This window comes from Scyliorhinus torazame, chromosome 6, assembly GCF_047496885.1.
Source record: "Scyliorhinus torazame isolate Kashiwa2021f chromosome 6, sScyTor2.1, whole genome shotgun sequence".
Classification (NCBI taxonomy): domain Eukaryota; kingdom Metazoa; phylum Chordata; class Chondrichthyes; order Carcharhiniformes; family Scyliorhinidae; genus Scyliorhinus; species Scyliorhinus torazame.
In genome coordinates this window covers 280,585,366-280,608,478 of record NC_092712.1, presented here as the reverse complement: position 1 = coordinate 280,608,478, position 23,113 = coordinate 280,585,366, and the positions used below count along the sequence as shown (strand labels likewise).

The 23,113-nt window shown below is 44.9% G+C and overlaps 1 protein-coding gene and 1 long non-coding RNA gene across 2 annotated transcripts in view; one reads left to right on the top strand and one right to left on the bottom strand.

Moving 5' to 3' along the window:
* Window positions 1-580: 580 nt before the first annotated feature.
* On the bottom strand, window positions 581-13,050 carry LOC140425462 (uncharacterized). The gene is made up of 3 exons (XR_011947870.1): window positions 12,838-13,050; window positions 1,495-1,556; window positions 581-1,027 (listed from the first exon to the last, which is right to left on the bottom strand). It is a non-coding gene; the product is annotated as an uncharacterized lncRNA (long non-coding RNA).
* Window positions 13,051-13,124: 74 nt separating this feature from the next.
* Window positions 13,125-23,113, top strand: part of stt3b (STT3 oligosaccharyltransferase complex catalytic subunit B) — a 170,579-nt gene continuing 160,590 nt past the window's right edge. Inside the window, exon 1 of the mRNA XM_072509758.1 lies at window positions 13,125-13,640. Coding sequence (XP_072365859.1) covers window positions 13,474-13,640 — 167 coding nt within the window. The 5' untranslated portion in view covers window positions 13,125-13,473. The remainder of the gene's footprint in view (window positions 13,641-23,113) is intronic.

Genomic DNA, 23,113 nt, shown 5'->3' with positions numbered 1-23,113 from the left:
GCATTCGCCGCTCAGTAATAATAGTGTACAAGTTCGGAAGGGCCAAACCCCCTGACTGCCGCCCCCTTTGGAGCACTGCCTTCCTTGCCCACACAAATGATGAGACCAGCCTGTCCCACCCCTCGGAAGAATGACTTTAGCAAAAAGACCGGCAGACCCAGCCTGCCAGCGACATGGGGTAACTATCCCATCGCACCTCCTTCACTCTCCCCACCAGGCTTGTGAAATTAAGCTTACAAAGTCCCACCCCGTCCCACGCACCTACACCCTCAAATATCTACAGGTTACTGGGCTGGATTCGCCATTCCCGAGGTTAAATGCCGGCTCTAATAGAGAATCCGCGGGAGTTTCACGACAGGAAAATCGGCGCAAATCCCTCACCACTTCCGGTATTGGTGAGGGGCTAGCACCGGCGCTGCATGAAAGAACGCGCAACATGCTGAAAATGGCCGGAGAATGGCTGGGTCCCGGGCCGAGCATGCACAGGGCTGACGACCGGGCCAGAAAACATGGCGCCAGCCGTGTCGAACTCTACCCCGCCAACCACGACCCCACAAGCCCACCCCCTGGCGACCCCACCAGTTCCTCTTGTTCTAGCAGAAGCCCCCCCGGCCAGCGGGACGGATCCCGGACGAGTGTGGCGGCGCTGGACACTGTCCGCAGCCAGCATGCCAGCTTCCCGACCGCTGGGACCACACATGGTCCGCACTTTCGGGAACTTGGCCCATCGGGGGCTGAGCATCGCAGGTGGGCCAGCCTGCAATGACATTGTGATGGCGTGTGGCGTGCGTCCCGATGACGCCGGTTTGGAGGGGGTGGAGCATGGTGGACTGCCGTCAAACTGCCGCCTGCCCCAATTCCGGCCTCGGAATCCATTCTCCGCCTGATTGCCGATCCCGATTTTGGCGTTGAGATACGGAGAATCCCACTCTTTATCTTTTAAGCCAGCGTTCCATTCTGGGATCTTCCCATCCAGTTACAACATCAATTGGGATCATAACAGTCGTATGTGGACTTAACATGAATGCTGGGCATGGGGAAAAAAAGGATTAGAAAGAGTGCAATGGATTAAGCATAGGCTGGAGGTCTAGGGCATGGTAAACAGAGGGCAGGGAATCAGATTACACTTGCCTCAACTGAAATGTATTGCATAATAGTAAGACAACCTTTTACTATCTCAGATAAAGAACATATCATAACATCATTATCAAATTTTACACAGCTACTCAAGTATATTATTACCTTATTAAAGCTCAGATAATTACTAGCGAGGTTTTAATTAATAGAATTTGACTTTATATGATTTAAGAACAATATAAACAACAGCAAAATGCACAGAGAAAATACTATTGATTTCTAAGAGTCTATGTCCATAAACTAAGGCCTCAAGCCACTCAAATCATCTGCTTGCCTCATCACTCCCTTTTCTGGCATGTGTCCAAAGCTCTGATCTCTCTTGTCTTTCAGCAGCCAGGTATTAGCAACCACACTCACCTGATATTTGTATCCACACCTCGCTCCTGAATGTAGGTTAGCAACTTTCTGCTTACCTGGAGCTTGTAAAAAGACAAACAAGAAAAATATTCAGCAGAGGAACATGATAGAGCACAAAAATAGAGTGGTTGGGAGGCAGAGGGAGGAGAAAATGAGAGAAGGACATAATCAAACTAAGTGAGAAAAATAACTTGCAGAACACCTGATTAAGTACTCAGGATATCTAATAGCTTATTTCATCCAAATGTGTTATTTCGTGAATCATTGTTCTTAGGTAGATAAACATGGCAGTCACTTGCACACAGCAAAGTCTAACTATTGTTATGGCCCCTAAGTTTTTGTTAAGATCCAGTTAGTGACCAATAATGTTTTGCTTAAAAGTAGACAAAGTTTGAGATTCAAGACACTTGCTCAATGAACAAAGCCTCAAACGTCCACGGCTTTTGAACAAACAAAATCAGACTTTGCTCTACAAGGTCAGAAAGATAAAACAATTGAGAATATCTATCTTATTTACTCTAACATTCAGGGTAAATATGAGGTACATATGAATTAACAAGTACACTGTGGTCAACCACATCAGACTGCACAATAAATTACAGATGCAACAAAGACAGAAACCATGGATTTCTCAACAGCCCGGCCAGACATTAGTAACACTGGGTCAACCAATCTTGCTGAAACTCTGTCTCTCTCTCACCCTCAAGAACGCTGGTCTTCCCCTCAAAGACCATGCTTTTGAATTCTCTCCAAAACTTATTCCAAGTTGGATAACCTCAACAATGGCCTACTTGGCAGGATTTCAATCTTCTCTCCTGAGATTCCATTCGCCTGGATTGTCAAATCTTCATTCAGGCACCAACTGACAAGCACAAGTTCAGCTCTTTGGCCTTGTCAGGAAGAAGGCTATTGCTTCGAAGCATACCTTTCCTCCAATGGAGAATCCGTCCATTATTGCGGAAGGTGTTCCTTGGTATGAAATGCTATACTCACATCATCAGCATAGAGCAACCCTCTGATGAAGACCCGGCATGCTTTTGTCACGGGTCTTAGGTGGAAAGCCTGAACAGCTTTCCGCCTGTTCTGGTATATAAGTAGAAATCCTCTGTAAACAAACTGCAGGCATATGTCAGCAGCAAAAAGAATATGTCAAAAAGTGTCAGCACCAAAATAAAACCCTGTTCAACCCAACTGAAGATCTCAAAGGGTCCCACTGTTGTCCTGTCAAAGCTGATCATGTCGTCATGGAAAGAGGAGAGTATACTTGTACTGTTCTTGTCGGATAGCTTGATTTATATTACAAGAACACTTGTAGCTAAAGCTATAAATGATTTATTAACATTAACTGTGGTTCAAATGTGTACAAAACAACAGATGAATAATTGTATGAACATGTACAAGCAACCTCTCTCCCAGCTCCCTAGTCAGTCTGAGATCACAAGACTCTAACATTTACTTATATACTAATGAGACTCTTAATGGTCAGTCGGTGAATTACAACACAACCATGATGTCACAATACTGCTCCTCCCTTTTTAATTTTATGGGACTCATTCCTGTCCCTGTCTGGGACTCTTGTTTTTGTACCTCTCCTGGTCCGCTGCCTGGGGAAATTGTTTCCAAGCAGGAAAAGGGCTGCGGTTAGCAGACTTTAAGGGCTCAGGAGAAGCCTTGGAAATTGAAGAGTGCAGCAGGACGTTGGCACTCCATTCCTGGCCACAATATGGGTTTTCACTTTTTTGAGTACTGCTGAGAAAAGATATTCTGTCAGCTGAAAAATTAGCCTGGAAAAGTAGTAATAGGGAACAAAGAAATGGGGGAGGAACTGAATAGATACTTTCCATCAGTCTTCACAGTGGAAGATACCAGAGGCATACCAAAACTTCAAGAGAGTCAGGGGGCAGAGATGAGTATAGTGGCCATCACTAAGAAGTTGCTGGGGAAACTGAAATGTCTGAAGGTGGCTAGATCACCCGGACTGGATGACCTATACCCCAGAGTTCTGAAGGAAATAGTTGAGGAAATTGTGGAAGCATTGTTGGTGATCTTTCAGAAATTACTGGAGGGAGAGAGGCTCCCAGAGGATTGGAAAATGGTGAATATAACACCCTTGTTTAGGAATGGAGGGAGGCAGATGACAGGAAATGATCGGCCGGCTAAACTGACTTCAGGTGTTGATCAGATTTTAAGAGTCCATTATTAGGGATTAGATTGTGAAGTGCTTAGAAGTGCATGGTAAAGTAGGACTGAGTCAGCATGGATCCGTCAAGGGGAGGTCATGTCTGGCAAATCTGTTAGAATTCTTTGAGGAGGTAACAAGAAAGTTAGACAAAGGAGAACCAGTGGACGTGATCTATTTGGATTTCAGGAAGGCCTTTGACAAGGTACCATACAGGAGGCTGCTAAATAAGATAAGAGCCCATGGTGTTTAGGGCAATGTACTGGCATGAATAGAGGAATGGCTGACTGGCAGAAGGCAGAGAGTGGGGATGAAGGGGTCCTTTTCTGGATGGCAGTTGGTGACGAATGGTGTTCCGTAGGGGTCAGTGTTGGGACAACAGCTATTCACGATGTTATGGGCCACGGTTTAGAGAACCCCAAAGTGTCTCATGGAGTTCACCTGACCCACAACTTTTAATAGATTGTGGTATGGGGAGCACATGGCCCACTCTACAGGTGTGGTACAGCAGAAATGGAAAACTATTTGTTAAAGCAAAACAATGTTTATTCTATGAACTCAAGTTAACCTTTTTAAAACATACAGTGAACATCTTAGCAACCATTAATTCAAATACAACCCCCAAAGACTACAACACTAAATAAACCTTTAAGCTTTCCTTTTTAACATCCATACGACTTAAAAACAAAGCCTTTATCAGAAGCACATCAGGTTAAAGTCACTACTGAAAACATTTATAATTCTGAATTCACCAAATGATCCAGAGATAGTCTTTTGATGGCAGAGAGAACAGCAGTACACCTGCTTGGTCTGGCTTCAGCTCCAACACTTAAACAAAACTAAAACACACCCTGCAGCCTGCTCAAAAACGAAAGTAAAAAGCTGACAAACAGCCTAGCTCCACCCACTCTCTGACATCACTGCAGTAGTAAACACCCATTTCTTAAAGGTACTCTCACTACAGATATTTATATACAAACCCATTTATAAACACCCATTTCTTAAAGGTACTCTCACATGACAACGATATACATTAATGATCTGGAAGAAGGAACTGAAGGCATTGTTGCTAAGTTTGCAGATGATGCACAGATATGTAGAGGGACAGGTTGTGTTGAGGAATCAGGGAGGCTGCTGAAGGACCTGGACAGGCTAGGAGATTTTGCAAAGAAGTGGCAGATGGAATACAGTGTGCAAAAGTGTGAGGTTATGCAATTTGGTAGAAAGAATATGCGGCACTGTAGCACAGTGGTTAGCACTGTTGCTTCACAGCTTCTGGGTCCCAGGTTAGATTCCCGGCTTCTGTCATTGTCTGTGTGGAGTCTGCACGTTCTCCCCGTGTCTGCGTGGGTTTCCTCCGGCTTCCTCCCACAGTCCAAAGAAGTGCAGGTTAGGTGGATTGGCCATGCTAAATTGCCCTTAGTGTCCAAAAACGTTAGGTGGGGTTACTGGGTTATGGGGGTGGGGTGGAGGTGTGGGCTTCAGTAGGGTGCACTTTCCAAGGGCTGCAGACTCGATGGGCCGAATGACGTCCTTCTGCACTGTAAATTCTATGATTCTATGAATAGAGGGATAAACTATTTTCTAGATGGGAAAAGGCTTTGGAAATCAGAAGTACAAAGAGACTTAGGAGTCCTAGTTCAGGATTCTCTTATGGTTAACATGCAGGTTCAGTTGGCAGTCAGGAAGGCAAATGCAATGTTATCATTCATGTCGAGAGGGCTAGAATACAAGAGCAGTGATGTACTGTTAAGGCTGTATAAGGCTCTGGTCAAACCCTATTTGGAATATTGTGAGCAGTCTTGTGCTGGCCTTGGAGAGGGTCTAGAGGAGGTTCACAAGAATGAAGGACTTGTTATATGAGGAGCGGTTGAGGACTCTGGGTCAGTACTCGGAGTTTAGAAGGATGAGGGGGGGATCTCATTGAAATTTACAGAATACTGAGAGGCCTAGATAGAGTGAACATGGAGAGGATGTTTCCATTAGTAGGAGAAACTAGAACCCGAGGGCACAGCCTCAGACTGAAGAGACGATCCTTTAAAACAGAGATGAGGGGGAAATTACTTCAGCCAGAGAGTGGTGAATCTGTGGAACTCATTGCCACAGCAGGCTGTGAAGCCAAGTCTCTGGGTGCCTTTAAGACAGAAATAGATAGGCTCTTGACTAATAAGGGGATTGGGTATTATGGGAAGAAGGTAGGAGAATGGGGTGAGCAACATATCAGTCATGATTGAATAGCGGAACAGACTTGATGGGCCATATGGCCTAATTCCGCTCCTATGTCTTATGGTCAAGGACTTTCCTCTTGCACTCATCAGGACAATCGCAAGAGTACCAATGTCAGGGGAAACAACTTCATACTGTATGCAAACAGAGTGTGATTGGTTGGCATGTGGAAGCATTGCCATGGAGATTGCAACAGTATTTGGTGACTGACAGTTAACTCCTAAGCATTGTTAGAAAATGTAAACAGGCAGCTTAACTATTATTGGTCAAGGCTTTGCACTGAACCATTTATTTTGTTTAGCTATCATTTATTTTGTTTAGCTGAAACAGGCTCAATGTGTGTATGTGTTCCTTCTGTTTGCAATGAACAGAATTTAATCATAAGTGCTGATGATTGTGCAGCCTAAATATGTGAAGCTATCAACAACCTCCAGTGGCACATTATTAATGCTCATTGACGGCAGTATAGCAATGCCCTGGACTATGACATTTACTTTCCTGATGCTGATGAACAAATCAATTTGGCAGATGGAGTTTAATTAGAAAAGTGTGAGGTTATCCATTTTGGCTGAAAAAATAGAAAGGCAAGTTATTATCGAAATGGACAGCAGATTCAAGAGGCGTCTGGGCAGAGGGATCTGGGTATCTTTGGCCATGAATCGCAGAAAATTAGTATGCAGGTCCAACATGTAATTAAAAAGGCAAATAGAATGTTTGCGTTTATTCCAAGAGGACTGGAGTATAAAAGTAGAAAGGTATTGTTGCAATTGTATAGGGTGTTGCTGAGATCACATCTCAAGTATTGTGTCCAATTTTAGTCTCCTTATTTGAGGATGTGGTGGAATTGGAGGCAGTTCAGAGGAGGTTCATCAGATTGTTTCCGGGAATTAAAGGGTTGACGTACATAGAACATAGAAAATACAGCACAGAACAGGCCCTTCGGCCCACGATGTTGTGCCGAACCTTTGTCCTAGATTAATCATAGATTATCATTGAATTTACAGTGCAGAAGGAGGCCATTCGGCCCTTTGAGTCTGCACCGGCTCTTGGAAAGAGCACCATACCCAAACTCAATACCTCCACCCAACACCAAGGGCAATTTGGACATGAAGGGCAATTTATCATTGGCCAATTCACCTAACCCGCACATCTTTGGACTGTGGGAGGAAACCGGAGCACCCGGAGGAAACCCACGCAGACACGGGGAGGACGTGCAGACTCCGCACAGACAATGACCCAAGCCGGAATCGAACCTGGGACCATGGAGCTGTGAAGCAATTGCGCTATCCACAATGCTACCGTGCTGCCCTTAAGAACAAATAAATCTCCACTATATCATTTTACCGTCATCCATGTACCTATCCAATAGCTGCTTGAAGGTCCCTAATGTTTCCGACTCAACTACTTCCACAGGCAGTGCATTCCATGCCCCCACTACTCTCTGGGTAAAGAACCTACCTCTGATATCCCTCCTATATCTTCCACCTTTCACCTTAAATTTATGTCCCCTTGTAATGGTGTGTTCCACCCGGGGAAAAAGTCTCTGACTGTCTACTCTATCTATTCCCCTGATCATCTTATAAACCTCTATCAAGTCGCCCCTCATCCTTCTCCGCTCTAATGAGAAAAGGCCTAGCACCCTCAACCTTTCCTCGTAAGACCTACTCTCCATTCCAGGCAACATCCTGGTAAATCTTCTTTGCACCTTTTCCAGAGCTTCCACATCCTTCCTAAAATGAGGCGACCAGAACTGTACACAGTACTCCAAATGTGGCCTTACCAAAGTTTTGTACAGCTGCATCATCACCTCACGGCTCTTAAATTCAATCCCTCTGTTAATGAACGCGAGCACACCATAGGCCTTCTTCACAGCTCTATCCACTTGAGTGGCAACTTTCAAAGATGTATGAACATAGACCCCAAGATCTCTCTGCTCCTCCACATTGCCAAGAACTCTACCGTTAACCCTATATTCCGCATTCATATTTGTCCTTCCAAAATGGACAACCTCACACTTTTCAGGGTTAAACTCCATCTGCCACTTCTCAGCCCAGCACTGCATCCTATCTATGTCTCTTTGCAGCCGACAACAGCCCTCCTTACTATCCACAACTCCACCAATCTTCGTATCGTCTGCAAATTTACTGACCCACCCTTCAACTCCCTCATCCAAGTCATTAATGAAAATCACAAACAGCAGAGGACCCAGAACTGATCCCTGCGGTACGCCATTGGTAACTGGGATCCAGGCTGAATATTTGCCATCCACCACCACTCTCTGACTTCTATCGGTTAGCCAGTTCGTTATCCAACTGGCCAAATTTCCCACTATCCCATGCCTCCTTACTTTCTGCATAAGCCTACCATGGGGAACTTTATCAAATGCCTTACTAAAATCCATGTACACTACATCCACTGCTTTACCTTCATCCACATGCTTGGTCACCTCCTCAAAGAATTCAATAAGATTTGTAAGGCAAGACCTACCCCTCACAAATCCGTGCTGACTATCCCTAATCAAGCAGTGTCTTTCCAGATGCTCAGAAATCCTATCCTTCAGTACCCTTTCCATTACTTTGCCTACCACCGAAGTAAGACTAACTGGCCTGTAATTCCCAGGGTTATCCCTAGTTCCTTTTTTGAACAGGGGCACGACATTCGCCATTCTCCAATCCCCTGGTACCACCCCTGTTGACAGTGAGGACGAAAAGATCATTGCCAACGGCTCTGCAATTTCATCTCTTGCTTCCCATAGAATCCTTGGATATATCCCGTCAGGCCCGGGGGACTTGTCTATCCTCAAGTTTTTCAAAATGCCCAACACATCTTCCTTCCTGACAAGTATTTCCTCGAGCTTACCAATCTGTTTCACACTGTCCTCTCCAACAATATCGCCCCTCTCATTTGTAAATACAGAAGAAAAATACTCATTCAACACCTCTCCTATCTCTTCAGACTCAATACACAATCTCCCGCTACTGTCCTTGATCGGACCTACCCTCGCTCTAGTCATTCTCATATTTCTCACATATGTGTAAAAGGCCTTGGGATTTTCCTTGATCCTACCCGCCAAAAATTGTTCATGCCCTCTCTTAGCTCTCCTAATCCCTTTCTTCAGTTCCCTCCTGGCTATCTTGTATCCAATGCCCTGTCTGAACCTTGTTTCCTCAGCCTTACATAAGTCACCTTTTTCCTCTTAACAAGACATCCAACCTCTCTTGTCAACCATGGTTCCCTCACTCGACCATCTCTTCCCTGCCTGACAGGGACATACATATCAAGGACACGTAGCACCTGTTCCTTGAACAAGTTCCACATTTCACTTGTGTCCTTCCCTGCCAGCCTATGTTCCCAACTTATGCACTTTAATTCTTGTCTGACAACATCGTATTTACCCTTCCCCCAATTGTAAACCTTGCCCTGTTGCACGTTCGTATCCCTCTCCATTACTAAAGTGAAAGTCACAGAATTGTGGTCACTATCTCCAAAATGCTCCCCCACTAACAAATCTATCACTTGCCCTGGTTCATTACCCAGTACTAAATCCAATATTGCCCCTCCTCTGGTCGGACAATCTACATACTGTGTTAGAAAAGCTTCCTGGACACACTGCACAAACACCACCCCATCCAAACTATTTGATCTAAAGAGTTTCCACTCAATATTTGGGAAGTTAAAGTCGCCCATGACTACTACCCTATGACTTCTGCACCTTTCCAAAATCTGTTTCCCAATCTGTTCCTCCACATCTCTGTTACTCTTGGGGGGCCTATAGAAAACTCCTAACAAGGTGACTGCTCCTTTCCTATTTCTGACTTCAACCCATACTACCTCAATAGGGTGATACTCCTCGAACTGCCTTTCTGCAGCTGTTATACTATCTCTAATTCCACCCCCCCCACCTCTTTTACCACCCTCTCTAATCTTATTGAAACATCTATAACCAGGGACCTCCAACAACCATTGCTGCCCCTCTTCTATCCAAGTTTCCGTGATGGCCACCACATCGTAGTCCCAAGTACCGATCCATGCCTTAAGTTCACCCACCTTATTCCTGATGCTTCTTGCGTTGAAGTATACACACTTCAACCCATCTCCGTGCCTGCAAATACTCTCCTTTGTCAGTGTTCCCTTCCCCACTGCCTCATTACATGCTTTGGCGTCCTGAATATCGGCTACCTTAGTTGCTGGACTACAAATCCGGTTCCCATTCCCCTGCCAAATTAGTTTAAACCCTCCCGAAGAGTACTAGCAAACCTCCCTCCCAGGATATTGGTGCCCCTCTGGTTCAGATGCAACCCGTCCTGCTTGTACAGGTCCCACCTTCCCCAGAATGCGCTCCAATTATCCAAATACCTGAAGCCCTCCCTCCTACACCATTCCTGCAGCCACGTGTTCAACTGCACTCTCTCCCTATTCCTAGCCTCGCTATCACGTGGCACCGGCAACAAACCAGAGATGACAACTCTGTCTGTCCTGGCTTTCAACTTCCAGCCTAACTCCCTAAACTTGTTTATTACCTCCACACCCCTTTTCCTATGTCGTTGGTACCAATGTGCACCACGACTTCTGGCTGCTCACCCTCCCCCTTAAGGATCCTGAAGACACGATCCGAGACATCCCTGGCCCTGGCACCCGGGAGGCAACATACCTTCCGGGAGTCTCGCTCGCGACTACAGAATCTCCTATCTATTCCCCTAACCATTGAATCTCCTACAACTATTGCTTTTCTATTCTCCCCCCTTCCCTTCTGAGCCCCAGAGCCAGACTCCGTGCCAGAGACCTGACCGCTAGGGCCTTCCCCCGGTAGGTCATCCCCCCCAACAGCATCCAAAACGGTATACTTGTTTTGAAGGGGAACGGCCACGAGGGATCCCTGCACTGTCTGCCTGTTTGTTTTTTTCCCCCTGACTGTAACCCAGCTATTCTTGTCCTGTACCTTGGGTGTGGTTACCTCCCTGTAACTCTTCTCAATCACCCCCTCTGCCTCCCGGATGATCCGAAGTTCATCCAGCTTCAGCTCCAGTTCCCTAACACGGTCTTTGAGGAGCTGAAGTTGGGTGCACTTCCCGCAGGTATAGTCAGTGGGGACACCGGTGGTATCCCTCACCACCCACATCCTACAGGAGGAGCATGTAACTGGCCTAGCCTCCATCCCCTCTTACCTTAAAGAATATAGCTGCTGTGTGGACTAACTAGATCTCCGCCCTCCGACTCTGCTCCTAGTCAGCTACACTTCCTGTAAACTCCTGGCTCTCTTCGCACTCTTTGCGGAAATGTCGGAAACAAAATGAAAGGAGCACCTTACTCCCTCCTCACCTAACTCCCTCGGTCACCAAACTCTCACTATCGCACTCAAAAAGCACCAAATTCAGCACTCCCTCGGTCACCAAACTCTCACTATCGCACTCAAAAAGCACCAAATTCAGCACTCCCTCGGTCACCAAACTCTCACTATCGCACTCAAAAAGCACCAAATTCAGCACTCAGTGCTGAATAAACAGTAAGAGAATAAACAGTTTGGTCTTATACTTGCTGGAGTTTAGAAGGATGAGAGAGGATCTGATCGAGGTGTATAAAATACTAAAAGGGATTGATAAAGTAAACATAGACCAAATGTACCTCCTTGTGGGGCAATCTAGAACGTGAGGTCACGGATATAGATTGAGAGGCAATAGATTTAGAACTGAAATGAGGAGGAACTATTTCTCGCAGAGGGTGGTGAATTTATGGAACTCGCTGCCCCATAGTGCGGTGGAACCGGAGTCATTAAATGATTTCTAGAAGGAGATAGATATATTACTGATTTTAAAAATGAGTTAAAGGGATATGGGGAACAGGTGGGGAGGTGGATTTGAGACCAGGAAGAGATCAGCCATGATCTTATTGAATGGCGGAGCAGGCACAATCGGCTGAATTGCATACTTCTGCTCCTAGTTCCTATTATCAGGTGCAAGGGAATGTGCCCATTTACCTCTGAAGGTGTTCCTCAGGATGAAATGCTATTCTGGCATCATCAGCATAGAGCAATTCTCTGATGAAGTCTTGGGAACGCCAAAGGAGACTGCACTTAAGTAGAGAAAATACTAACTGCAAAAAGGCAGCTGGGTATGTGTTAGCAACCAGAACAAGGAATTCTCAGTCATAAGAGGGGGATTTTCCGGTCTCCCAGCAGTGTGTTTTGTGGTGGCAGAGGCAGCCTGCTATTGGCCGGCGGTGAATATTCTGGTCCTACTGCCGCCAACAGTTACCCATTGGTTCAAGGCAGTGGTGCTAATCACTGCGCCACTGTGCCACCCGACCAGAGCATGCTTGGGCATTGAGAAAAAACACCAAAAACATAAGCAAGGAAAGTGTGTGATAGAGGAGCAAAGAACAGAGCGCCAGCATAAAATTGGGGGCAGGCGGGTGCACACGAATTAGAGAACGACAAAAAATGATTGCAGACTTGCTGATAAGGAAGTGTTGGAAATGAGTGAGTCATTTGAAAGGAAGGAGACACACTTTAATATCTTTTCACCCTCAAGAGTAAGGTGTCCTACATTAAACTAGGTTACATGACAAGACAAGCTGACGAATCCTCTCCAAATGTGGGGCAAGTGCGAAGCTTATGATTAAATTCTCGGTGTGTGGGGCCTGGGGTGGAATGAGCTTCTGTGGTGTAAGAGGGGGTGGGGGGGTGGAATGAGCTTCTGTGGTGTAAAGCAGGCATCTATCTAGTGCAGGTGATTAAGGAGCAAAGGTCCTGGGGGAGTGTTGGCATGTTGAAAACCTTGGTAACTGGTGGAGGAGTGACATGCACCAGCCCAAAGGCTGGCTCCCTTCCCTCCGTGACATGCAAGGTCGCCCATGCGCTGTTACCCTGGCTGGCTGGCTGGTTCGTGTTCCCCCCTCTCTCTCTCTCTCTCTCTCTCACTGACATGCCCATACGCTGTTACCTCAGCCACCCTGGCTGGCTCCCTGAGATGCCCATGCGCTGTTACCCCCAGCGGCAGGCTGGCTGGTTTTCACTTTTCTCCTCGAACTTTGTCCCTCCCCTCAGCCCAGCACCAATCACCGGCCTCCACGCCGTCCCCGCCGCTGCTCCCAAGACGCCTCCGCGGATTGGATGAGAAGCCCCCCCCTCCCCTCTCGGACAACCGACTGCAAAGTAAAACCCGCTCCCATTGGTGAGCGCGTGGAGGCCGAACCAACCGTCGCCGGGGGAGGGGAGGAATCCGCGGCGGTTCCGCCTCCTCTCCCCCCCCTCCCCCCTCCCATGAGCGGCGGGTGTCACCGGTTTTTTACTTCCCCTCTCCCTCGCGTTGCTGCTGGTTCCGCAACAGTGGTTGCAGCCGCTCGGTTCCCACCCCGTCAGGGGGGAAGGTGATTGGCGAGGCACACGCGGCCCCGGACCGAGCGCCGCTCCTGTGTGAGTGATGTTAGTGCGGGGTTGAGTCGCGGAGGTTTCTCTCCTCCCCGGTCCCCTTCCCTCAGCCCCCCCACTACCCCCCTCCCACTCACCGGTTATCATTTAAACAGTACAGGCCGTTGCGGTTTTTTTTTTTAAACCCTCTTCCCTTAATTGTTGTAAAATGGCGGAGCGTTCTGCGCTGGAGGTGAGGAACCTGGTCTCTCACCCGGCCGGCTGGCAGTCCCTCCTGTCCTTCACTGTCCTCTTCCTGGCCTGGCTGGCTGGATTCAGCTCCAGGTTATTCGCCGTCATTCGTTTCGAGAGCATAATCCATGAGTTTGACCCCTGGTAAGTAACACATGTGCCGCCGCACCCCAATTTACCGCCGGGTGGTGTGCGGGGGCAAGAGGTGGGGGACATGGCGGCGGGAGTGCTGGGAGAGAGATTTTAGGGGGCAGAAGGGGTGGTAGGGAAGTGAGAGGGGCAGGGGGCAAGGAAAATGGAACAGGCAGAAAGGGGCAAGGAAAATGGAACAGGCAGAAAGGGCCAAGGAAAATAGAGCAGGGGTAGAAAAGGGGCAAGGAAAATAGAGCAGGGGTAGAAAGGTGCAAGGAAAATAGAGCAGAGCCAGAAAGGGGGGAAGGAAAATAGAGCAGGGGCAGAAATGGGGCACGGAAAATAGAGCAGGGACATGAAAAATAGTGCAAGGAAGATAGAGCGGGGGCAGAAAGGGGGAGCAAGGAAGAGAGTGCAGGGCAGAAAGGGGGGCAAGGATGACAAGGTGGACAAGGGAGAGACAGCACAGGGCAGAAGAGGGCAAGGGCGAGAGCATGCAATGGGGGGAGGGGCAAGGATGAGTGAACATGGGGCAGGAAGAGGGGAAGCAACGAAGTGAGAAGGGGTTCAGAAAGGAGGTGACATGGGGTGGGGGGGAGAGAGAGCACGGTGCATGAGAGGGTGACACGGGAACAGGAGGGGGTGTGACCTGAAAGAGGACATAGCAATGGCTGTTGCAAAAGTGGATTTTTTTTCCTCTTGGGATGTGTGTTTCTGGCGAGGTATCTCTTTAAGTGCCCAGTGGCTTCGTAGACAATTGCAACATTGTTCTGGGCCTGGAGTCACTCGTTGTCCAGACGAGGTAAACATGACTGGTTTCCTTCCTTAAAGGGCATTGGTGAACCAGATGGGTTTCTACAGCAATCAATATTTGTTGTCATTGTCAACATTACTGAGACAAATTTTATACTGCAGATTTATTAATTGAATTTAAATTCCGCCAGCTGCCATGCTGGGATTTCAGGGGGTACAAGGTCAGGGATAAGAGATGGGAACTGGTGACTGGGAGGGCAACAAGTTGACAGAAGCAGGAGATTGGGATGTGCTCTGATGAGGGTGGCAGAGACACGGATAGATAGACTGGGGAATTAAAGTATCCAGGAGGTAAAGGAACAACATGGGAATATGGAAAGAAATGGGAGTAAGAATGATAATGAAGTATTAGAACATAAACTTGGGGTCCAAATTTCAGCTATGATCAGGTAGATTTTTGTGGAACAGTGACTGCACATTGGACTCGGAGAGTAAATCCTTACAGGGAATGTGCCAGTTTAACTGTTGCTTTTGCACAACTTTTCTTTTTTGAAAAATGGTCATGATTTCTTAACTGTGTAAACTTAAAAGAACAGAGATCATTATCCTTAGTTGCTCTCATGAAAATAGTTGGCAGATTGATTCGGGTACAAAAATGTAGAAAGAAAACTGCTTGTGTAAAATGCAGCATGTACAGCCCATTTGATTGTTCGGATTCTTTTAAAGGTATGCAAGTGATCTTTGTTCAGCAGAGGACAAAGTTGGTTGATTTATAAGTTGAGAAAACATGTCGCGATCGATTGTACAGTTGGTTTACGTATAACTTGTAGAGATATTGATGAGTTGGCAGTTATTGTCTTTCTGACTTGAGAGTTGTCATTGGGGTTACTGTTCATGTTTCTCCTATTTGATAGTAAATTTGTTCACAAGTTACATGCTGGTAAGTTTAATGGTTGAGAAAAGATGGCTTGTTATGTGTTTTCATATGGAACAAATAATTTTTAAAAGTGTACTGTTGAGCAGTGGAGCTTCGTGGTTGAGGAAAAGGTTTAGGCAGTACATCCATGTTTGATAGTACTGTACAATGCCCAATGACTGACTAAAGCTGCAAATTGGTAGCATTAGAGATGTGTTCAAATTGAATGATCTCATAAATAGCATGAATGCATGAGAGGTAATTCAATTGATTGCATATGGCGGGGACCATATCATTCACAGGTTTCTGCAAAACATAATGGCCTGAGGGACAGATCACTATCACTACAAATACTTTTATTCTGTTTTTTAACCCAGTTTTGGACCTCTGAGAATTGAATGCAGGGTTCTAAATGAATGGCTTATAGTTTTGACTTTCTCTGATAAATTCGCCAGCAATGTTTCAAGCATATATCTATGAAGTTTACAATATATTAGGGTGGCACAGTGGTTAGCACTGTTGCCTCACAGCACCAGGGACCTGGGTTCAATTCTGGCCTTGGGTGACTGACTATGGAGTTTGCACTTTCTCCCCCTGTCTGCATGGGTTTCCTCCCATAGTCCAAAGATGTGCAGGTTAGGTGGATTGTTCACGCTAAATTGCCCTTTAGTGTCCAACTGTTAGGTGGGGTTGCGGGGTTAAGGCGGGAGAGTGAGCCGAGGTAGGGTGTTCTTTTAGAGAGTCGGTGCAGACTTAATGGCCGAATATCCTCCTGCACTGTAGAGATTCTATGGGGGGAAATAAAATTCCAACAGTTATTGTCTTTGTGACTTCAGAGTTGTCATTAGGGTTGCTGTTCATGTTTCTCATATCTTATGTTCATAACTTAAATTCTGTTATGAACATCAAAAAAATGTCAGGAAAATAATGATTCCTAATTTGTCGCAAATATGCAAACCCCTTGAAAAAGAAACCCAGCTATGGCTGATGAGACGTTAAAGATAATCAATTTAAAATAAAGAGATTCTAATATTGTTGAAAAACAGTAAACTTGAGCATTGGGAGGATTTAAAAATTCAACAAAGGATGGTACAGGTATTTGTATTGTAATGGCTTCTATACAAAGGAAGAGGTTATCCAGAGTCAATTTGGACCCATAGAGGCAGGGACAGTAGAAATTATAGGTAGGAACAAGTAAATGCCAGAGAGATTGGACAAATATTTTATCATGTAATCAATATAGGTGCACAAAAAGCATGTCGGTAATAGTGGGTACCAAGGGTTCACCAAGAATGAGGAACCTAAAAGAAATTAGCATTAATAAAGAAATAATACTGGAGAACTTAATGGGACTAAAAGCAAAACAAAATCCCCAAACTTGATGACCTACATGTTCAGGCTTTCTAAGCGATTATGATAGTGGTAGTAGGATGCTTAGAAAATCATAGTTGGGCAGTCAGTGGATTTGTGAAAGAAAATTGTGCTTGACCATCAGTTCATTTTTTATAATCGTAACTAGAAGGGTAGTTATGGGAGAATCAATGGATTTTCAGAAGGCATTCAATGAAGAGGCCCCATGAGGTTGTTAGTTAATATTAGCATGGATTCTTAAGGTGTTTGACAGGATGGAAATGGGTGTATGTTTCCTGGCTCAGGAATCTAGAACATGGGTACTGTTTCAGAATCAGGGGTCTGCCTCTTATTACTGGGATGAGGATTTTTTTTTAATGAGGGTCTTTGGAATTCTCTACCCCAGGGAGCTGTGGATGCTGAGTCAGTGACTGTATTCAAATCGGGGGTAATTAGGTTTTTGGTAGCTGAGGGATATGGAGATAGTGTGGAAATATAGAGTTGTTAGTTCAGGCTTATTGTGCCCTTCAGTAAGGGACCAATGGTGCTTATTCTGGTCCTGTTTGTAACGCTCAAATGTCAGTAGCCCGTTAATGGAGTGACATTGCCAACTTGGATATTTCACTCTGTATAGTGCAAATGTAATTACATTTTTCTCCAACTGCAGTGGTACATGAGCTGTTTTCTATTTTGACATTTCATCAGAATTAATAATACAACATAGTATCTGTTGCAACTAGCATCTGTATAATATGGCTACCGGGTGTATTGCGGTCACCTTTATTATCCTGTTTCCTACATTAACTTTCAAAAGTATGATTATGCTATCAAATTGCCAAATGGTCCATCTCTGCCATGAATTGCACCCCAAAGGTGGAGTCCTTCCCCCAACCCAGAGTAATTAACTTGTGTAAGCTACACCTCTAATTCTGTGTCCTTTTTTTTTGTTTGCTCTAAGGAAATACAGTCTGTATTTGAGTCAATGGGATAAATAGTCAAGAGTCTGGCATTTAGACTGACCGTAATTCAGATTAATTCAGATTCTGTGTTCTGTTGGTTTAATTAAACATGGACTTTCTTGTGGTTATGACAATTGTTTTCCTGAATTATGCCTTGGGATCCTGTCAGCGATTTATTACAAATTTCACACTCTATATAGAATCATTGGATAATTCTCTCTACTTTTTAAAAGATATGTGAATTTTAAATTATTTCTTCCACTTGTCAGCGATTTATTATAAATTTCACACGCCATACAGAATCATTGGATAATTCTTTTTAAAAGATACGTGAATTTTGAATTATTTCTTCCACTTTTATTTACCTGATGTCCCTTTGTATAAGTTAAGGTATTTGTACTGCTATTTATTTCTTCACATGTGTATGTACACCAAAGGTGCCTCATTGAAATGTCCCGGTGAAATTTTAATATTGCTTATCCTGTATTCATACATAAAGGGCTGATCTTAACCCTCCAAGTTTCATTGTAGAATTTGCTGTTGGTCAGAACTGTCCCATTTGCTTTCCATTTTTAAATCTAGACCTGTGCTGTTCCAAGGTTGGATTGTTTGCAAGTTCCAAATTCCAGCGAGTGCTGAGGATGAACCCTCCTGACCCATGGAAAATTAGTTGTTTGACTTTTGCATAAGGAACATCTTGTACAAACCTCCATTGTGGACTTCAAACACTGTTTCAATTTGGATCATGTTACTGTCATTGTAGAAATGGACTTATTTATTCAGAAATATGCAATATTAAATTGTACAGTAATGTGATCAAATACATTTGCATTGTTTGCTAATGATCTGGCATTTTAATTTGTTTGATACATTTAGCTAATCAGTCATTGACTAATGCTCTTTGTTTGTGTTTATAAGCTAGGGACCAACAATGCAAATCTAAGTTATGAGATGTGTTTATGAATCGTGTTCATCAATCATTGTAACAAGTCTACTTGCTTGCAGATGAAATACTGTAAATGTCTTCTGTTTATCAATGTGAAACTGGTCAGCATTAACGCACAAACCTGTAAAATCACAATGCAGCCATGGCAGATATTTATCTAGGTTTAATATTTTCCACACCATTAGTTGCATTTGAACAGAGTGGCTTAGTTGGGGAATTGGAGACAGTGGGAATTCGGTGGGGAGGGAAGAACAGAATATATAAAATCAATATATCTAAATGACAGGAATATAGATAATAGTACAACTAAAGGCACTGACCCTTGAGGAAGCAGTGGGGTGGAGCAGAGTGCTCCTGAACTTGGCGGCGTGGGAAGAATTGACAATGTCAATTTTGAAAATTGACGTCAGCACAAGGGAGAGAGCTGACTGGCAGGCACTGGTTAAGTTACTTTCCCACTTCAAAGCTACATTAAGGTAAGAGTTGTAGCTTTTCAAACAAAATTACATTTCTACTGGGCAGAAATGTCGTTTTAACTAAAGTTATGGTAGGGGAAGCTCAGTCCTGTGTGTTGCACCACCTGCAGCATGTGGGAATTTGTAGACCCTCCTTGCAGTCTGGATGACCACGTGTGTGGGAAGTGCCATTGGTTTGACCAACATGAGCTCCAGGTTTCTGAGCTTGAGCATCAGCTGGAGGCATTTTCCCCACTTGGAGGAAAATCTACATCAGAGCAGTAGGATTCATTCAAAAAAGCAATGGAGTACAGGGCCAACATGTTGCTCCCACCCTTCACTTTTGCTGGAACAAGTCCAGAAAACCCGAGATGTCGAGGCATATCCAGGGTTGGATAAGGAAATAATGGAAGCTTATGGTAGATACAGAGCTCAAAAACAGTGGAAGCCCTAGAGGTGTACAGAAAGTGTAACAGGTTACTTAAAAAAAAATTTAAAAATAGGAGAGCGAAGAGGGGACATGGAAAAACACTGGCAGGTGAAATAAAGTAAATGTTTTTTGGACATTAAAGGCACGAGGCTGACCAGGGAAAGAGTAGAGGCTGTTGCGACCAACTCGGAGAAGATGTCGGTGAGGTTTTAAATTTGTTCACTATGGAGAAGGACAATGTAGGTATAGAAATCGGAGTTTAAAAGTGGATAAATTCCCAGGTCCAGGTGAGATGTATCCCAGGTTGCTGTGGGATGACGAGATTGCACTGGCTTTGGCAATTTTCAAATCTCCTCCAGCCACAGGAGGGATGCCAGAGGACTGGAGGACAGCTAATGTGGTACCATTATTCAAGAAGGTTGGTAAGGATTAACCAGGAAATTACAGGCCACCAGTGAGTCCAACCTCAGTGGTCGGGAAGCTATTGGGGGAAAATTCTGAGGGATGGAATTAATCTCCACATGGGGAGACAAGGATTAATCATGGATAGTCAGCATCGTTTTGCCAAAGGGAGATCGTGTCTAACAAATTTGATTGAATTTTTCGAGGCGGTGACTAGGTGTGCAGATGAGTAGTCCAGTTGATGTAGTCTACATGGACTTCAGAGGCTTTTGACAAAGTCTAACTTGGGAGACTGGTCAAGAAGGTAAGAGCCCATGCGGTCCAAAGCAATTTAGCAAATTGACTCCAAAATTGGCTCAGTGACAGGAGGCAGAGGGTGATTATCAAAGGTTGCTTTTGTGACTAGAAGCCTGTGTCCAGTGGCGGTGTTCCATTGGAGTGGGTGCTGGGTCCCTTTGCTCTTTGTACATTAACGATCTGGACATGAACTTAGGAGGTATGATCAGTAACTTTGCAGATGAGACAGGCTGCTGGTGTGGTAAATAGTGAGTCCTCAGTTTACAGGATGGTATAGATGGGCAGGTTAGATGTTGCAGAACAGTGGCAAATGGAATTTAACCCTGAAAAGTGAGGGAATGTATTTTGGGAGGACTAACAAGACAAGGGAATATACAATGAATGGTAGGACCCTAGGAAGTACAGAGGATCAGAGGGACCTTGGTGTGCATGCCCAGGCACCCCTGAAGACAGCTGGACAGGGAGATAAGATGGTTAAGAAGGCATATGCGATACCTGCCTTTATTAGCCGAGGCATCGTGTATATATAAGCAGGGAAGTTATGATGGAGCTGTATAAAACGCTGGCTCGGCCCCAGCTGGAGTACTGTGTGCACTTCTGGTTGCCACAGTATAGGAAGGAAGTGATTGCACTAGAGAGGGTGCAGAGGAGATTCACCAGGATGTTGCTTGGGATGGAGCATTACAGCTATTGAGAGACTGGATAAGGTTGTGGCTGTTTTCTTTGGAGCAGAGAGTAGATAGGTGCTTGATGGCTGATGTGGACTTGATGGACCGAAGGGCCTCTTTCCATGCTGTGGAAACTCTGACTGTAGTACTTCTGTACATTGATTTAGTAAGATTTTATCATTGTGTAACGTGGTGGGGGAGCTTGCCAGCTCCTGTTGCATTGTTTTTTTTAATAACATCTGAATTTGCATAGCATCTTGGGATTCCACAGAATTCATTATTTTTGGGGTGCCTCCTATATTGGGTGTTATTTGGCATTTTCCTTTGCATTTCTCCCCCCCCCCCCCCTTAAAAAAAATCCCTGCTTTGCAATAAGCTTAATCACTTTCTGTGCATATTAAATTGCTCTTCAACCCTGAAAATGGGAGTTTCATTCTAAAGCCAGAGTCTTAATTGATGATTTGACTGTGCTCCTAGTTGAATCTTACTCTTTGCAGTTAAATTTTAACGGCAAGAGAAGATATTGATTTTTAAATATGGTCATATTTACTGATACTGTTGAAGTGTCCATGAATGTATGCACTTGGTAAAATCTTTAATTATCAGTTTATTAATGTTGGTGTGGCATTTTCTTCCAGCTGTGTTAGCAGATAAGTGAAAGTAGGATTAGAATCATTACTTCTCGACAGGTTAGTGCTGTGTATCACAAGGAAGAACCTGGCAATTTGTGCAGAAAGCTTAGATACAGTTGCAACAGAATTTTAACTGCTAAATATGTTGCAAGCAAGGTCAGAAAAGAAAATTACAGTAATCTGTTGCAAAGATGCTGGTGGGGTGAAGAAAATGATGCGGGGAGGAAAACAAATTGAAACAACACCACTTAGTGTACTGTTCTACATCAACAAGTTACATTTATGTTATTTAGCCCCACAAAATGAAGATGACATTATGCTAAGCTTTTGATTGTGTGTCCTCGGGTGATTCAGCAGCCCAATCATGGAGCCACAGCTCTTTGCGTCAAGAGGACAAAAGTTACCGTGAAGAAGCGGGGGGCAGGCGAGTGGGAAGAGGGGTTCTCGAGCCATGGTTCCATTTACATCTCTTACAGCAGAATATGAAGTCCGTTTCTGATTATTGTTGGATGAGGCGATGCCACGGTAGTTTGCGGCAAGTTTCCCCCCCCCCCCCCCCCCCCCCCCAGTCGCCAGTGTCATGTGTCCTCTTTTCAGTGAGGCCTTCAGTATCCTTGAAACACTGACTCTGTCCTCCTTGATCAGGTGCCACCCTTGAGTTGTGAGAGGATGATCTGCTTCGGAAGCTGATTATTAGGCTCGGGGAAGGAGTGTCCAGCCCAGTGGAGCTGATTTTGCCTGATCATGCTTGTGATGCTGGAGGAATTGGCATCAGTGAAGAGTCGGGAGTTTTGTCCATCTTCCCACTTGATTTTGGCAACTCTGCTGGTGGAAATGCGACAGTGCCTAGCGGTGCCTTTGCATAGGTGACCCAAGCATCACTGCCATATAGAAGTGTGATAACAACAGCATTGTAGAGGAAAGCCTTTTACCTCTTATGGAGATTTCTGTTGCTGAAGATCCAGTTGAGCAATTTTGGAAGAATGCGCTGGCACAGTTAAATCTGTCTTGGACTCCCTTTCAGTGACCTTTTCAGAAAACCAGCTGCCAAGATATAGCAATAGCTGGTGTTTGCCTAGAGGATGGTTAGTGGGGGTTTTTGTTCTTGCTGGTAAGTGAGAGAACCCTTTTCTATGTGGCGTGGAAGATGAGGGAGTATGAACAGCTAGGAGCTAAATTTAAGAAGCAGAACCAAAAAGGTGGTAATCTCTGGATTACTACCTGAGCATTAGCTAATTGGCATAGGATCATTAAGATTAAGGAGGTAAATGCAAGGCTCAAAGAGTGTTGTGGGAGAAATGGGTTTGAATTCATGGGATATTGGCACCCAGTACTGTGGAAGATATCCAAGGAAATGTTGTATCCTATTGAAAGGACAGGTGGGCAGCGGGGGTGGGATTGCATTGTTTTTAAGGAATGAAATTAAATCGATAGCAAGAAGCGATATTGAATCAGAAGGCATAGAGTCTGTGTGGGTAGAGTTGAGGAATCGTAAAGGAAAAAAGACCCTGGTGGGAGTTTTATGTACAGGCCCCCTTGCAGTAGTCAGGTAGTGGGGCAGAAAATAAATGGGAGATAAAGACAATATTACAATAATCAAGGGGGATTTCAATATGTAGGTTGACTGGGAAAATCAGGTTGGTAGTGGATCCCAAGAAAAGGAATTTGTGGAATGTC